The sequence below is a fragment of the Sprattus sprattus genome, assembly GCF_963457725.1.
Source record: "Sprattus sprattus genome assembly, chromosome: 2".
NCBI classification, from domain to species: Eukaryota; Metazoa; Chordata; class Actinopteri; order Clupeiformes; family Clupeidae; genus Sprattus; species Sprattus sprattus.
This window is the reverse complement of record NC_137921.1, coordinates 61,326,555-61,344,453: the sequence shown is the minus strand read 5'-3', so window position 1 is coordinate 61,344,453 and position 17,899 is coordinate 61,326,555. Positions and strand designations below refer to the sequence as shown.

The following is a 17,899-nucleotide window of genomic DNA, read 5'->3' as shown; positions in this document are numbered from 1 at the left end:
ATCCAGCCAGAGTCATTAGCGCAGGGTCATCTTAAAAACAAATCCGAGGTCAGTCGGTGTCACGACCGCACAGCTCAGCTCCCTATGGGTCATTAAGCATGACATGAAGACATCACCAGTGCTTTCAGCCGCCAGCAGCTCCAAACCCCACAAGAGAATGGACTCTTTTTTTCCCAGCTCAGCGAGCACTGCTCCCTATTTCAACAGATAGCTTTGGAGGGTGTACACTTTGTAATGGTGTAGAGGGCCAACTCTCCTTTCTCCTTGGACTTTTCCGTTGTAATGTTAAACCGGAGATTGTAATATGTAGCTAGAGAATGTGGCCTGTAATTATTTCAGAAGTGGAGAAAAGAGCATGCTAGCCTTCCAGACCTCTTTCTTTCTGAAAGCCTCTGCCAGTATTTTACATAGTGTCTGTGTTCATAACTGTAAACGGTATGAAACGAGTGGATTTCAAACAATTAGCTTGTCAAAGCGCACTATTTGGCATGCATAACAATGGCTGTCTGCAAGACACCGCGGCACGGGTATGCGGTGAAACAAACTCTTCAAAATGCAAACAGATAATTGTCATACAGGAAACGAGTGCAGTGGGGTTACAGGTACATATCTCTCTAAAAGGCTTTACCTGAATGCGTCTGTCATCAGGGAGAATAAGTGCTGCCTGCTTCACTGCCGGCGTCAGAAATAATTTGCCTTAATTGTCATTCATAACCCACACATTGCAGTTTTACACTGGCTGGGATAATGCTATCTTCCGCTGTTTGCACTGTAATTGAAATTTGCATTATAAGGCGTAAACCCTGAGAGGCAGTCGTGTGAATATTCATCGGATTGTCGGGAGCGGATCGGGGGGGAGGGTTGGAGTGCGACGGGAGGTGGGGCGGCGTGCGACGTTGGGGGGGGGTGGGGGGGGGGGGGGGTCTGTTTATGGTAGAGGCCCCGGCTGGCGCGGTATGGGGCTGATTGGTCTAACTGACTGTCAGCTGTCTCACTCTGACTGTCAGTTGGGCTGGATCAGCTGGCTATCTATTGACACGCGGACGCCTCTGTGTTGCTCCAACAGCCCCTTCACAGGTCGGCGAGGTCATGAGGCAGAGCGTGCAGCAGCGCAGCATACAGCTCTCCTGGCAGGAGCCCCAGCAGCCCAACGGAGTCATCACCGAGTACGAGATCAAGTACTACGAGAAGGTGAGTAGCTGCGCCTCCTGGCTCCATAACAGTCGTGGCGGAGTAGGTGTGGGAAGGAGTGCTTGGCATGTATGTGCATGTTTTGTTGTGAGTGTTTGTGTGCAAAAGCAAGTGTGTTTTTTCTAGATCCCCCCCCCCCCCCGACCCGCAGGATCTAATCGAGTCTCACTGTCATTGCGCATTACATGTCAATTCTCTTGAGAGTAAGACTGGCGGTGGAAAACGTGTTCTTCATCCTGTAATTGCAACACGCAAGGGGACACTCATAAGATTTGAATTAGTCATTGCTCCTTCACCCTCTCCCACACGCACTTATGCCAGCCCACACTCACATCAGGTCTCACAGTCAACCTGTTTTTTGTCAAGTACACTTAGACATCCACTGTACAGCCGACTGCTGGCACGCTTGGAGATTTAAGGATGAAGGCGAGGCTCTGCGGCCAGTCAGAGAGAGGTTGCTGGTGTCTGCACTTCAAATCAAAAGGCCTGCCGCCTCACCCTCTGCTCAGGGTCTCAGGCTCCAGGGATTCACCCTACTGTGGCATGTCCTGTGGCCATTGTCCGCCCAGCTGTAAAATTGGAAACAAGCATGACTTCACTCCACAGCGCTTTTAGCGCTCCATAAGGGTTTGCTGGACCCAATGTCTTACAGATGAGATACACTGTGTTTTTACGGTGGTTACCTTTTGCAGCAAACGTTTAGTTTAGTATGGCTATATTTCTTTACTTAAGATACGAGAGAGGAGAGAATCATATTGTTTTTCAAATCTGCTGAAATACCATCGATCTGAAACGTTTTCATGCTTAAGGTGAAACTCTGCCAGAATTCTTTTTGTGAAAAGATACATGTGCTCCATTTTCATATTCCTTTCCTCTTTTCCTTTGAAAAGGATCAGAAGGATCACATCTACTCCACTGTGAAATCAAAGTCAACATCGGCTACAGTAAACAACCTGAAGCCGAGCACGGCGTACGTCTTTCAGATTCGGGCGTTCACCGCCGCCGGTTATGGCACCTTTGGGCCCCGGCTAGAGGTCACCACCAGAGAAGAGCCTGCAGGTACCCTCACAACCACACAAAAATCATTTCGACAAAAACTTTTCTCCTGTATTGTTTTGTTTGGTATATTCTAATTTGTTCAGTGCGACACTAGGCTGTAAAAAAAATAAAAAATAATGTGAAATCTCAGCAGTATGCAAATGTTACTGGTCTTTAGCCACTGAAATGATTCTAAATGGAAAACAATTCAACCTGAATGTGTCATTGTTTCAAATGAAGGGCATGGGCATCTCCATGAGGGACTATTAAGCCCACTTTCTGAAACACTAGAACTGTGCGGGCGGAGCTCCTAAAAATAGAAGCAGCCCATTCGGGCTCCCCAGAAGGACGAGAAAGGGGTTACCACTTTAACACGTTCTTGCTGGATGACTGAGTAAGCGCCAAGTATACCTTTTCTCATCAAATAATTGGACATTTTTTTTTTTGTCTCTCTGTGTCCTTCCGTCCTCTCAGCCACCATTGTCTCCAGTGAGCAGAACCCCGTCATCATCATCGCTGTGGTGGCCGTGGCGGGAACCATCATCCTGGTGTTCATGGTGTTCGGCTTCATCATTGGGAGAAGGTACGCTATCGCGGGCCCCATTGACTCTCCGCTGCTGTGAGTCTCCGCTCAGTCAATTAGTCTTTCTGTCAGTCACCGGCCTCTACTGCCATGGAGTCTCACACACACCCCTCATCTGTGGCATGCTGTGATAATGGATCGTCATGTGTTATTTTCCAGCCCTCTCACTGTGCATAAAAACACCATTTTTGCATGACTTTTCTTTTTTTTGTTTTGTAATGGAGCCATTATCTGGGAAGACCTGCCTCGAAAAGAATGGTTTCTCCGTTCTTGCGGTCAGTGTAATGACCCTGCAATGTGATAACGTACTCCAGTGCCAGATCCAGCACGGGACCTGGCCCTCTGCCCATGTGTCAGCAGTCGTCTCTCATACCTGTCAATCTCCCCCGTCTTCATCCCTTACCTCTTTGTTTTCTCCCGGAGATTGTCCCACATTTCATTTCATCACTACCTGGTCATGTCATTCCAGGAGGCCCAGCATGAAGGATGGACTTGTGGATGTATATATGTGTGCTGTTTTTCTCCTCCTTTACTTGAGCTATTATTTGATGTATTTATCTTATCACCCCAGATGCATGGCCATCACTTGTGCCTCACTACTGTGGCGCAATCAATTTCCTCCGTGAACTATCAAAGTGCAAACCTTGTAAAATTATTTCATGGCTGGGGGCACAGTCATTACATTAATACACTCCCGAGTGCTGCTCCATCTCTTTCTTACCATGCTGGGTTTGGTCCATTTACTAGGAGGTCGATAAAGCAGTGCATAGTCAGACTTGTTTTCTTTCTAAAAAGCTACTCAAAACACAATAGAGCACTGCTGTCAGTACTGCGGCGGTTTCTGAACATGCTTATTGCATTTCACTACTGTCGTTAAGGCCTGAACTACAAATGACCCTTTGATATGCTACATGCTACATGCTACACCAATTCATTTCTTTAATGTCCTCTTTCTGTTCGAAGGCATTGTGGCTACAGCAAAGCGGACCAGGAAGGAGACGAGGAGCTCTACTTCCAATGTGAGTCATGCAGATTCTCGTGGGCTTACTCCATCCACTTTAGCTCTTTAGAGGCAGGATCCATTGTAATGTACACCTAATTGCTTCTGATATGTTTAGACTTTCTCATCAAAGCTCTTAACTCAGTCCAACATCTCGGTGTTATTTTAAATGTCAAATTATGGTGCAGTGACAAACCACATCCCTAAGTACATGAAAGGTAAAGCATGTCTGAAGGAGTGAACATTTCCAGAACAGTAGAAAGGTCACAGAAACCTCATACCATGAGGTAGACATGCTTATGTTTAAGATTTGTTTTGTCATGTAGCAGTTGAGATAAAGACGCTCTCCAAGTTCTCCTGTTACAGCAGGATATTCTGACTTGTACAGATCCTCGCTCACACATGCTGACACTTGTACACACACACACACACACACACACACACACACACACACACACACACGCACACACACACACACACACACACACACACACACACACACACACATATCCACATATACACACACACACACACACACACACACACACACACACACACACTCAAACACACACAGACACTCACACGCACACACACACACACAGACTCTCACACACACACACTCACACTCACACACACACACACACACACCCACACACATACACACACACTTTCTCACACTCGTAATGATGCCCCAGGAGATGCAGCTGCAGACAGCCTCCCAAGCACTGCTGTAATGATCAGCGCTGTAGGCCAACTACTGATTCGGAAACAAAGGGTCAGGGTGACACAGCGCTCTGCTACCAAACCCAGGGCCGTTAACCGCGCTCACACCCAACCAAAGCTGCTAAGCGCCTGACAGATAGAGTGTGGGATTGCACAGGTCCTGCTGTTAAAAAAAACCCAGCCCAACCTAAGACACAAACAAGCCTCTACCACAGCAGCTCATAAATAGAGGTGCTCAGTGATATTAAATGACGAAACACTGCCTAGCCAACAGTGCCGGATAGTGTATGAATTCGACGTGTAGACCCAATTTGTCTGCCACAAAAGATGGGGGGGGGGGGGGGGGGGGCTGTGATAAGATGTCTCCTATCAGATTCAGTGACAGCTGGGATGGACGAAGCAATTATATCAGCTGCCATCACGCCTTGCTGGAGCACAATGAGGCCGTGTTTATGTTTCTGAATCGGCCAACATACTTTTCAAGGGCCCAGAGGATATTAGTCTGTCGGCTTCCCCAGCTCTGTGCTCCGAGCTGATCAGTAATCTAATTACAGGCCAGTCTTCAGTTCATTTAAGCAGTTTTTAGATGTTTTTTTTTTCTTCTTTCTGTTCTTGGTTAATGGGATGTAGTTTTTCACTGCTTAGCTCTGATCAAATGGATTGGAGTATTAACTTTGACAGGTGATCTAATCCCCAGTGTCTGCTTTTTATATTACTTCCTTGAAAGAATACTTTTCTGGACTTCAGGACATTTTTATTTATTTCATTTTTTCAAGGAGACATAGAAATGAGAGTATTTTTCTCTCTGTAGTTTATTGCGTGTAGCTTTGAACATTTACCATTACAGAGATGAAAGATAAAGTATAAAAAACAAGAATATTAAGTAATATTTGTATACAAGAATTGAGCATGATAAGTAATTCCAGATATACGTCTCAGAACAAGTGATAATGTGTAATCTGGTATCATGTAGAGCCATGGTAATAATCTGAATGCTCAGCAAGGCTTTAGTTTGTAAGAATATCTTGTGTCTTGATATTCTGGGGGGGAAATGAATGGTCTTCGGGGCCTGTGTGTGAAAGACCTTTAGACACAGGTCTTCTCCCGCACCACATTGTTGAGTAATTCCTTCTGAGCGCCTGCCCTCTGCCATTGTGCATCTGTCAGGCCCCCTCTGAGCCACGTACATATTAAATCGTAGCAGTAATCCTCTTACCTTTCTACAGTTAAATTTCCAGGCACCAAAACATACATTGACCCTGAAACCTACGAGGACCCAAACAGGGCCGTTCATCAGTTTGCCAAGGAGTTGGACGCATCCTGCATTAAGATTGAGCGCGTGATTGGAGCAGGTGAGTTTTTTGCTGTCTCTTGGAGCTCTCGCTTCGTGTGTGTCCACTCGCCATGCTCATACATCACACTGACAGCCAAATATTTACACTTCCAATAAGAACACTGCCTCCACCCCCTTCCCCCCCATGTATTGATAATGTGTGTGCGTGCAGGACAAATGTTCATTGTCATCAGTATGAGCTCCAGTGCTCCTAGAACGTGTGTGCAAACAGAGATGCACGGCGCTGATAAATAGCTGTCACATTGGCTTTAGAAGTGTGGCCGCAGTATAAATCAGTGTGCGTGTGGGAATGTATAAGGCTCTGTCTTGCAGGCGTGTTCTGTGTGTTTATGGATAAGATTTTTTTAGCATGCCTTATTATTTCTCCAGCCACAGTCATAACCACTCTATTTAAATTTAGCTGAGGTATTCACATGCCCAGAAGTCACCTTTTGTGGTCTTTTGCCTCGGATAGGGGAGTTTGGAGAGGTGTGTAGCGGCCGCATTAAGTTGCCAGGGAAACGGGATTCGCCAGTAGCCATTAAAACCCTGAAGGTGGGCTACACTGAGAAGCAGAGGCGGGACTTCCTGTGCGAGGCTAGCATCATGGGCCAATTTGACCATCCCAATGTGGTTCATTTGGAGGGCGTGGTGACCAGAGGTGAGCAACAACAACAATCCTTTACATTTATTTGCATTTTATGAGGGCAATCCGTAAAGAAATGCAAATGACATTATTGCTGTTCAATATAGGAATCCGTTGGTGAAATAATGGAATTTACATTTTGTTTTGCAGGAAAGCCAGTCATGATTGTGATTGAATACATGGAAAATGGCTCGTTAGACGGCTTCCTTAGGGTGAGGTCCTGCTTGTAGTTGTCACATAAGTAGATTCTCATTGGTTTTACTGTAATGTAACAATGATGAAAACTGTCATGTGTCTTAATTGAAAAAAATGCCTCTCATCCTCATCCTTAATCTCCAATGTGTCTGCTTTGCTCGTGCAGAAACATGATGGTCAGTTCACCGTCATCCAGTTAGTGGGGATGCTCCGAGGCATCGCAGCTGGAATGAGATACCTCTCCGATATGGGCTATGTCCATCGAGATCTGGCAGCGCGCAACATCCTTGTCAACAGCAATCTCGTATGTAAAGTGTCTGACTTTGGCCTGTCAAGAGTGATAGACGACGATCCCGAAGCTGTCTACACAACAGCGGTGAGTCAATTAAGCCTGCGTTCACAGCACTCCCTTCCCCAACCCCCCCCCCCACACCGTCTCAGTATATTCAAGCCAATGCATGCAAATGGCAGAGGAGGAGGAGGAGGAGGAGGAGAATCAACACATAGCAGCATGCTTGCCTGACTCCATTCAATATTCAGAGCATGTCATGTCTGGTCAATCTTCTTTTCTGGACTGTTATTAATGCCCTGTGTGCTGAGTTCTAACTCTTTCTAATTGATGTTTTAGGGGAAGATGCAGGATATTATGAATTTGATCTTTACTCCTGCCACTGACCTGCATTTTACTGAACAGGGTGGGAAAATACCAGTTCGGTGGACAGCCACGGAAGCCATCCAGTACCGTAAATTCACATCAGCTAGCGATGTGTGGAGTTACGGCATTGTGATGTGGGAGGTCATGTCCTATGGGGAGAGGCCTTACTGGGACATGTCCAATCAAGATGTGAGTGGAAAACTGCCTCCTTCGAAACAACTACGAAAACAAATTGATTTTACTTAAATGTATACATCCTTGTAAGTCGCTTTGGATAAAAGCACCTGCTAAATGACTAAATGTAATAGTAATGTAAATGTAAATGCAAGTGTAAGAAATATGAACTGACAGAAAATTAGTATCAAATTCAGAGCTCTGTTGGAAACATTTTATCCTTCCCGGGGAAAAATCTGAGCAATGGTTTTATTTTGGGAGACATTTTACATTCAGTTAAAACACAACCAATTACAGCAAAGGCTCTGCTTTCCATTCTGTATTTGAACAGGGATTCACAAAGACTATTAAACCTGTTATAATGAGCAAAGATACTGTGATTACAATTTCTCATTAGGTCAGTGCAGCCATTTCAGAGTTATCTAGTTGAGCTGCTGCCCAGCCCTGCCCTGCCCTGCCCAGCCCAGGCCTGTCTCCCTGAATGGATGGACATTGTTTTGTCTCGACTTCAGTTGGGACAGATCAGCTTTGCAGTGGCACTCATCATGCTGATCACAGCACTAGCAAATTGAAATTCCTGCCTGGTGCAGACAGCATTTATGAGTCAAAGTATTTTAATCCAGCACTGTTTGAGAGCACTTGCCTTGTGTATGCTGCCCAGTTAGGCTCGTTCTTTTGGAAAATTACAGAGAGGCTCAAAGTAGAAACACCCTTTATCTGTGAGACTAAGCCTAATTTATCCGTTTAGCCTTTTTGCTACCTGTTGGTCGAGCAACAACCATGCGATATTAATAAGCTGCACGACTGGAGTCTTTAAGTGGGATTATATGACATTCAGGGACTCGGCAGACATCACTGTCAGAAAATTTTGTTCACTGTCAGGATGTTGGCAAACAGTTCCACTGGGGATGCAAAAGAGGAGAAATATTTACATTTCCCGAACAGTTTCACTGTTTTGACACTCCTCTCTCCATAGCTCAGTCTTGTTTGAAAAGACATGACAGCAATGGCAGATGAATATGTGCGCAAAATAAACAAACTTCAACCCTCTGGGTTACGAAGGATTTCTAGACTTCTAGACTGGACTTGAAAAAAAAAAAAAACACCCCTTTATTCCTCATATCCTCCTATTGTTGTCTATGCGTATTATAAGGCCATGCACACTGAGTTTTAACAAAACACACTGCGAGAAGCTTAGGCACTTATATAGCTTATGAACTTAATTTCTTAGCATTTCTGCAATGACTGAACATATTTCATCAGTCATCCGGCTGATAATTGCTACACACAGACCGTACCGCAGGTTCTTGAGTGCCGAGGCAGAGTGGTGAAATCATCTAGGGAACACTTCGGAAACCTGTGCTTAATTAACTAGAAGGGAGTTCCACTGCCATGACAGGTGTGGACAGCTGCTCCGCCACATTCAGTCCTGCTGCACACAGAGCCACACAGTGGAGCGCTATTAGTCCCTCATCTGAATATTGGTAGACCAGCTCCTCGAAACTCGCAGTCATTTTACCGTAATAAGCTGACTGAGAGCAATCACAGCGGGTTAACCTACTTTCTGCCCAGAAGTTTGTAATTGGTGGAAACACCCAAGAGTTATACTCTGAGGTGGCTGTTTACAAACTGCTTGATTAAAGGAGGTAATGGCTTTGAGAATGGAGGGATCCGGCTGAAATGGGTGGTAATTTGGTAGTAATGAGCCCTAACTATCTCTTTGCTTTGGGTCTTGAAGGTTATAAAGGCAATTGAGGAGGGCTATCGCCTGCCCGCACCCATGGATTGCCCACCAGGCCTACATCAGCTAATGCTTGACTGCTGGCAGAAGGACCGGGCAGATCGACCCAAATTCGATCAAATAGTTGGCATCCTTGATAAAATGATTCGCAATCCTAGTACTTTAAAGACTCCAATGGGAACATGTACGAGGTAAGGATGATTCTTCCTTTCTAATGTGTCTTCATTACAGCTTTATTCTTTATGTAAATTGGACAGGGCTCCGTGGTTATTGGGTGCAGACTATAGGTCTCTGTAGTCCTCAAAGCCTCTGGGTTTTATGCTTTTGAGTAAGTGTGTGTCTGAGTGAGCAAGTGTGTGTGTGTGTGTGTGTGTGTGTGTGTGTGTGTGTGTGTGTGTGTGTGTGTGTGTGTGTGTGTGTGTGTGTGTCTGTGTGTGTTCCAGTTATTTGTATGTAACTTCATTAGAGAACAATCCAAAGCATCCAGCGGCTGATTTATCTCCTGAGGTTTAAAGATGAGAGATAAATGCCAGAGAATCAATAATGGCAAAGCTGCTTCCATGGCTTTCTGGTCAATAGCAGGGCTTTTAAATCAATCCCTGTAATGAGTCCCTGAGACTTTTAAGTTCTGTGGGAACCCTGGGCCCCACTGTGACATCTTTCAGATGAAATCTATTTACAGTCGAAACATTTCTCCCTCATGTGAGATTAAGGACATAGCAGAAGGATGGATTTTAAAACGGAAAGCTTACTGCCTTTGTCAGAATGTTATGGTGCCTTTATTTATTTAACTAGACGCTTTCAGGGAACAAGAAAAGACATTACACCTTCAAATTGAATTAGTTGTCAATGTTCGTACTTAATAAAATTCAGTAGCTTCCTGTCATAATTTGTGCTGTAGCTCTCCTGGGCGTCTCCTTCTAATCGTTGTATTTTGGTTCCTGTTTAGCTGTGCTGATTTGACGTTTTTTTTTGCTTGTGTGACATTAGCAATCTCTCTCTGATCCATGCACAGACCCATCAGTCCCCTGTTGGATCAGAGCACACCAGACTTCACCTCTTTTCGCTCGGTGGGAGACTGGTTGGAAGCCATTAAGATGGAGAGATACAAAGACAACTTCACAGCTGCTGGCTACAGCTCGCTGGAATCGGTGGCAAGGATGACGATTGAGTAAGAGGATGTTTTGTAACTGCCCCTTTTAAATCCAACCATACCCCCACAGCAGAGTCTGCCACCATTAAACGCGTGGTTAACTTTCAGATAGCTGTCAAGAGGAATTTCATCACTGGCCATTTCTCTCCCCTCTCTGCTCTGACATGGAGGATGGGGCTCGCTTTTTTAGTCTCCAGCACTTTAGTTCTTGAACATGCATGCCATTTAGTTCACTTCCAGCTTCACCCTTTTCTCTGCTCATTAATGAAATATCGGCTCTATATAAATCCTGCTGCTGCTCGCTTCATGGACTGGCTCTGTGATTTATGACTGTGTTTCCTCCTCCTCCTCCTTCTCCTCCAGGGATGTGATGAGCTTGGGAATCACTTTAGTGGGCCATCAGAAGAAGATCATGAGCAGCATACAGACTATGAGAGCCCAGATGCTGCACCTCCACGGCACCGGGGTCCAGGTGTGACGGGGGCGGCCTCCCTCCGCAGCCTCCCGGACAGGGGGAGGGCATCAGGACACCCCCCGGAGACCCCCCGGAGACCCCCGGAGCCCGCGCTCACTCAGGCACCACCGAGGATAATCAATAAAGACAAAACGTTGTGCTTTTTTTTTTGTGGTCTTCGTCGTCGTCGCTCTTGTTCCGGATCTTCGGAATGAAAAAATCATTCCTTTGTACTTTGGCAAAGGATTTGCGACCCCCCCCCCCCCCCCCTCACTAAGAGCAGGTGGTGCAGCGGAGAGGACACGCAGATGGAGGGAGGGAGAGAGGGAGAGACACACGGTAGACATGGACGAGCACAGGGCTCAGAGGGACTTGACTTGGAGACATGTGTCAAGAAGAGACGGAGCTTCTGAATACTATTGTGATGCTTTTTACCTTGTTTTTCTTTATCTTTATGATCTTTATGGATTATTTGTGTGACATCAATACAGATTTTTGTATTAAATTATGAATGAAGAGCAAACACACAAAAAACACGACAGAAAAAAATATCCTTAGAGTGGTTTAATGAATATCTTCTTAGTTCTATTTACTTTGATATGCTGGCCACTCTAAAATAGTGTGGTGTTAATGGTACATCTGCGTTTGGTTTATTACCTGGTTTTCCCTTTTCCTTTGGCTTGATAACAGGGTCAAAGATCCCACATGGGGAGGAGGAATCAGAGATACTATGAAAAGACCAGTGTGCCATGCGTCACTATCCAATGAAGTTTGTTGTGAATAGTCTCCACACTTATTTTACCTTTCAGATCAAAAACTGCAACTTGTAACATTCACTTCAGTTGCAACTTTACAGAGTGGTTTTGATGGCTGCATTTGACACACATGGTCCCATTGTGAAGAATCACAGTCTTGAGCTGTGTTCGAGTAATCCCTGGAGTTATTACAATACCAATGTAGAGCTGTTACTGTAAAAGCCCTGTGTTCAAGTAGTAACATTCATTTTGATGTTTACCACAGAATTATTCCATCATATGGAGTACACAGTATCTTTCAGTTTTTCACTTAGAGAAATGGAATAGTTGAATGAAAAGTTTTCAAAAATAGCACTAATTGTTTTTTTGTCTATTTTTTGTTTATTTTTAGTTTATTTTTGCTTGTTTGTTTTGTTTTTGTTTTTAGTGAAATATTTGGCCACTATAATACCTGAAAGCAAAAAAAGGTCTTTTTCTCATTTGTGAATCTTTTCTGAAGGTGAATCAGTGAAAATGTTGACGTAGTACTGCCTTAATGTTCTAGTACATTTACAAAATGTTGCAATTTTTGTTGGTGTTGAAGTGGCTGAAGTATTTGTCAAAATGGGCTTCATTTCTTCTTGCTCATAGCTGATGGTTTTCCAGTTTTGAAAGTTTTGTCCTGAACTTGAACAAATTGAACCAAGCCTAGAACGATTCGTTTGAGGAGTGTTAGGAATGAGCTTGAATAGGATAGAGGATGACCCAAGCAGCAATAACTTCCCCAGCTAGGAACGAGCCTCCTCCCGCTTTAGTCAGGTGCTACGGTTTTTACAAACATGCTTAAGAGCTGAATTTCAGATGACCTCTACCGAATGCAAGGGTGCCTCGAGGAAGATGTGGAACTGGGGTGGCTCTCCAGAAAGTAAAGAGAAGAAGCACTCCACTTCAAACTATTTTATGAGTCAGGTGGCATGCCTTGTTGTTTACTCATCCCCAGGGGGAAGCTTAAGTGACTGCTGGGCTTGCTTGTTGTTTGAGAATATTCTCACCACTTAAATTAAAGGATTTTTAATTGCCAGGGGAGGAAGAGGATACAAATTATAACATTGTGGTGGGTTGTGCGTAGTCAGCTAACCAACAGGAGAGCCACCACTGTTTCATTCACGGTTTACCTCTGTCTGTCCAAGCCTTTGTGCAATGTTATGATGCTAGCAGTACCTCTGTGGTATGATGTGTCTTTTGAAATTCTTGTTTGTTCCTTTTTTGTTGTTGCTCATCAATGGATGAAATTGTGTGCTGTCAACAGTTTTTGGTGCCATCACAGTCTATTGTATCTACAACAAATGAATGTTTTGCTTAATTTAGTGATCAGCATTGTGGTCTCTTGATGAATGGGTCAGCCATTTCCTTGCATTCAGCGAAACTTAGTTATGTAAGTGATTTTACTTTCAGCAAATTGGAAAGCATAACGTAGGTTCGTTTACGCAGTGTTATTTAGAAAGCCACAAAAGTGAGATATTCATCTGACATTTCAGAATGTCATTTTAGGTAGATCAGGGGCAGCAGTGCTTGTTCCCTTTTTCCCTTTTCCTGAAAAAAAACTGACTGAAGCTGCAGGATTTTGTTGTGACACTTTGATATTGTCGATGACCCGCAAAGCAGCTTCTGCAGCCGCAGCGCAGGTTGGAAACAGTAGCTTGTCATTCCCCCCACGCCCCATTTTCCATTGTGCGCCTCTCCAAAAGGGACTCTCCCTTGTGTGGGTCCCTCTGCCCTGGAGTCAGATCATGGCCAGCACTCGGCCCGCGGGTACAGATCCACTCGCTCTCCATACAGCAAACCTCAGCAGTTGGGCCCCTGCCAGCCCTTTGAATTGAACACTGGCGTAAAGGCATTCAGTCAGCACAAAGCCCAGTGGTCCAGCAGTCAGTCACGTCACTCTACCCTTCAACCACCACCCCCCTCCCCCCCACACCCCTCCCCTTCCCCTACCCACCACAGAGTACGGATCCCTTACAGCCCGCCCTGCTGGGTCCCCAGGCCCCGGCACTAGGCCCTTCCCTCCGTATGGATTTGGGTTCCTGTAGAGACAGCAATTTTGGGCCAAATTGAGATTAAAAGCCAGATTCAATCAATCCACCTCCCGAGACATCCTGACCCTTCAATGACAGATACACTCACAATGTTGGTTTTAAAACCTGCTTTCTTAACTCACACTGGCAGCGTGGTGGAAATCAGGAACTGGTCATCAGGACAAAATAAATGTGTCTATGATGGAGAGATTGACTTTTGGTTGGGATGAACATGGTGTTATAGATTTTCTTTTTTGGAACGAAAAGTGTTGAAAAGCCCTTTACGGAAAGAGACTGATGATTCCAAAGAGTTCAGCACTGTTGATTGTGTGAGGAAGACCACAGAGATCATAGGGAAACTTTGTATATGTTCGAATTGTAAAACTTGTACATTTTATTTATAATGTTGTTTTTTACACACATTACTCTGTAGTGAGTTCTGGATACATTGAAAATGCACTATATTTTTCTATCTCACTCACAGATTATTATTGTCTCTCCGTTTCAGTTGTACATACTCTTTCATTTAGGACCAAAGACAGATGATAGGTTTTCCATTTAGATTTTTATTTTGTTTTATTTTGTCTTTTAGGTTGATGTACAGTGATGCGGATTGTCGATTTATTATTTATTTTTCTGTGATGAAAGTATTGAGAGTATTCACTGGTCAAATGTATTTTCTCCAACTGCAGAATTGTAAAATCATTTACCTAGATAATTTCTTGTTACATAGACATTTCTTTTTGCTTTGTAATCTTTGTAATAGACTGTACATATATTTTTGGAAAATATAATACAATCTATAGAAAGATTCTTGTCTTGTGTTTGTCTCATGAACCACAATAGCCTTTGAGCCTCAGCTCTTCACTGGATGGTACTGGAGATGGTGTTTTTGGATCCCTCGCATGCTGAGGTCAGATAAGTTTAAGGTTTCTATAATGAAGGGATAGTGACAAAGTTGCAGTCACAGGGCTGGATCGAAGATAATATCATGTACTCTTTTCCTCCCTCTCTTCCTCCCTCTCTTCCTCCCTCTCTCTCTCCCTTTATCCCTCTCTCTCTCTATCTCTCTCTCTCTCTCTCTCTCTCTCAGTGTAGTTATATGATGTTGCTGGCGGTGGGCAGCCATGGGACATGCCATTAAAAAGACATTAGCGATGTTCCAAAGTAATAATAGTAAATTTGAACTTAATTGAATACCATCCCCTGGGATTTAAACAAAGCAAACTTAATGGATTTATAAAGATTACATCTCCACAGATATTTCAATATTTATTTCATGAAGACTGGTACAACCTCAACAATATGATGTATTACAAGCAGATGGAATGACTCCAGAAGAACATGTCCCTTCTCCCCTGAAAGTGTCAGGTTGTTTAAACATGAAGCTAACAATGAGCAGAGTGCACAGAAAATGTTCACCCCTCTGCAGATTCAGGCTTTGATACCAACCTTAATGTTTCTACTGACTAAACATCTTCTATTCAAGTCTTCTGAGAGCTTAACACAAAAACTGTATGTCACATTAAGCAGGGCAAATGTACCCAGCAAGAGAGATGGAAAAAAACAAAACACTTTAAAGTGATAGAAAGACAAATTATTTAATATTCAGTAATAGCTCAAAAGACCCTTGCTTGACTCTCCGAATGTTACCCATTTGCGTCTTTAATAAAGAACTCCTAAGTCTAGGTGATTCCAGGAAACGGTTGAAATTGACTGGAAAATTCTTGGCTTCATAAAATCCAGCCTCCTCTCTGTTGAATTAAAGGACCATGACCCCGGGTTTAGATAACGGAGGCTCACATTCCACCTCCCATTATGCCCCGTCTTTGGGGAAGTCTGCAGTGGAAGGCAGGCAGGCAAATAGTGCCTAACCTGTGGCCCCTCCCAGCCACCAGCAGTCCTGGGAGGGAGGAGAGAGAAAGAGAAAAACAGAACTGTGGTAGGGCTTGGTTAGGGCTTGTTGGGTTCAATGCCAAAGGCAGATTTGTACTCTGCACACATGAGGAGAGTGAGAACACAGAAAAGGTGTGTGACTGTAGGGCCAGTAAATCATAAGCAACCTGAGAAGAGCCATTGACTTGGCTGAAGGATATTTATCATGTCTAATTCTGTTTGTGGGGGTGAACAAGTCTGGAGGTTCATGGGGTTAGTAATGTTGAAGAATGGTGTGTGTGTGTGTGTGTGTGTGTGTGTGTGTGTGTGTGTGTGTGTGTGTGTGTGTGTGTGTGTGTGTGTGTGTGTTGCCGTATGGAAAAAGCATTTTTGACATGAAAACACAAAGTGTTGATCATTTCAAATGTATTGTTCTATATACCTGAGCAAAGCCTGTTATTGAGATTTAATATTTTTGTCTGTGTAGGTAATCATACCCAAAGCCAAATGACCAATACCTAACACAAATATATGAACCAGAGCCGATGTGGACACTATGTGCTGCCGAATGTTGTAAGAATGCCCCTTAAAGCCATTTCATACATCATCAAAATCAACATGTTGATAAATATTAAGTATGAATATTAAAACCAATTTAGCACAGTGTAGATGTTCCCATACTGCAAGTGTGCACCCAGCGTGGACAGTGTAGGCTTGAATAGTATAATGATATTTTTTGTGCATACTGATGCCGATGATATTTGATTTTGCAGCCTTCTCAACTTCTCAACAAAGAAGTTTGACATTCCACAGCGGATTCAGAAAATGCCTCAGAAATATTTTCAAAACATATTTGTTTTGTGTGTTTACTGCATTTAGTAAGGTCTTTTAATATTCCTGGGGAAAGCCTTTAGATTTGTAAGCGTAGCTTCCATGCCCTTCACTGAAATAATAAAAGCAGAACCATTTCTCCGGTTTCACTTCAAACCTGCTCAAAATAATACTCATTGGGTCATTCCAGTGCAATGAAGAAAGACATTTATTGCAGAATCTGATGCAAAGCTGATTGAAAGCGTTTCCCCTAAGGCTGCTCACTGGATAATAGACACCTACATTTACCATGCTAATCTAATACCCCCACTCTAGAATGCCAGTTGCCCCTATTGTTCTGATTTTGGCTGTTTAGAGTTCCCCTCTAGATGAAAAGCACAGCCGTGACTCGGGTCAGGTGCGTTATATTGTTTATTAAAAGTGTCTCAGATGCTGTTAGCGCATAGTCCACCTGAGGCTATTTCAGTCCTAATGGCTTTACTGCATTGGATCCACACCAATTCTTTTTTATGGCCTGGCCTGTGGCACCCTGCAGTATTTAGGGGCTGGTAAAATACTGTATGTCCTCCCTCTCCATAGAGTGCCGTGCCCTGGGCCAATGATCAATTTCACCGGCTGGCAATGCCTCTTTGGAAAATGCTGATAGATTTGGCAGATATGATGGTTTGGTCAAAGACACGGTGGACTGAGATGAGTTATGGTGTGTGTGTGACATTAGCTGGTCGGTCACGGAGCTAGCTCATGTTGCATGTGAAGCACCTTCTACAGTCATGCAAAGGAAACCATAGCGATGGGACATAAAAAGGCATTGGCCATAAAGTGGTTGGAATTGTTGGAAAAAGATGAGATATTCCACTATAGTTAGTAATTTAAGCATAGACTGAAGGAAGAGTTGAGGTTTTCTGCATGATTTAATACATTGTATGCATGGGGGGGTATAAGATCAAACTCTGATTAAACTGATGATTTATGTTATTAATCATAAACAGATACTGAAAGACCTGGGCAACTTTCCCAGAGAATTGGTCTGAATAAAAGTGCCCCATGTTAGGTAGAATCTCATAAATGGAAAAATAATTTCTGGTCTATGCACACACAGTGGAGGGAGAAATGATTTATATCTCACGAGAAATGAGAGAGAAACCCCAAAATAGCCATCTTTTAAATCCGATGTGACCTGTAGCATCCAGAGCACAGAGGGCAGAAGGAGCTGCGTGGGCTCCTCGAGTGGGAGGTCAGCGTGAGGGCTAAGTATGCATCTCCTCAGCCAGTGTCATTGGCTGGCAATGCGAGGCATGAGGAGGAGGCCAAATGGGAGAATAGTCCATTGTAAATTGTGCTCAGGGAGAGATGTGAGCCTGCTTTGTGACATTACTATCTGGCCATCTCACATGAGATGTGTGACATTATTCATGAAAATGAATAGATAGCGGGAGAGGTCTCAGGGGACGTGGCGTGAGGAACTGGGTAAATAGACCTGATAGACAAGCTTCATCTG

At 43.9% G+C, this 17,899-nt stretch overlaps 1 protein-coding gene across 9 annotated transcripts in view; it reads left to right on the top strand.

Moving 5' to 3' along the window:
• Positions 1-10,910, top strand: part of epha7 (eph receptor A7) — a gene marked incomplete at its 3' end in the record, with an annotated part of 48,523 nt that extends 37,613 nt beyond the window's left edge. Inside the window, exons 4-15 of one of the 9 annotated variants that reach the window (XM_080833179.1) lie at positions 1,067-1,191; positions 2,082-2,250; positions 2,704-2,812; positions 3,776-3,831; positions 5,774-5,887; positions 6,344-6,529; positions 6,665-6,726; positions 6,876-7,085; positions 7,404-7,553; positions 9,277-9,470; positions 10,295-10,450; positions 10,796-10,910. In XM_080833179.1, coding sequence (XP_080689305.1) covers positions 1,067-1,191; positions 2,082-2,250; positions 2,704-2,812; positions 3,776-3,831; positions 5,774-5,887; positions 6,344-6,529; positions 6,665-6,726; positions 6,876-7,085; positions 7,404-7,553; positions 9,277-9,470; positions 10,295-10,450; positions 10,796-10,910 — 1,646 coding nt within the window. Of the gene's footprint in view, positions 1-1,066; positions 1,192-2,081; positions 2,299-2,703; positions 2,849-3,775; positions 3,832-5,761; positions 5,888-6,343; positions 6,559-6,621; positions 6,727-6,875; positions 7,086-7,337; positions 7,554-9,276; positions 9,471-10,294; positions 10,451-10,795 lie in introns of all 9 variants that reach the window. The other 8 variants (XM_080833178.1, XM_080833177.1, XM_080833174.1 and 5 more) reach the window with 8 other exon arrangements.
• Positions 10,911-17,899: the final 6,989 nt, after the last annotated feature.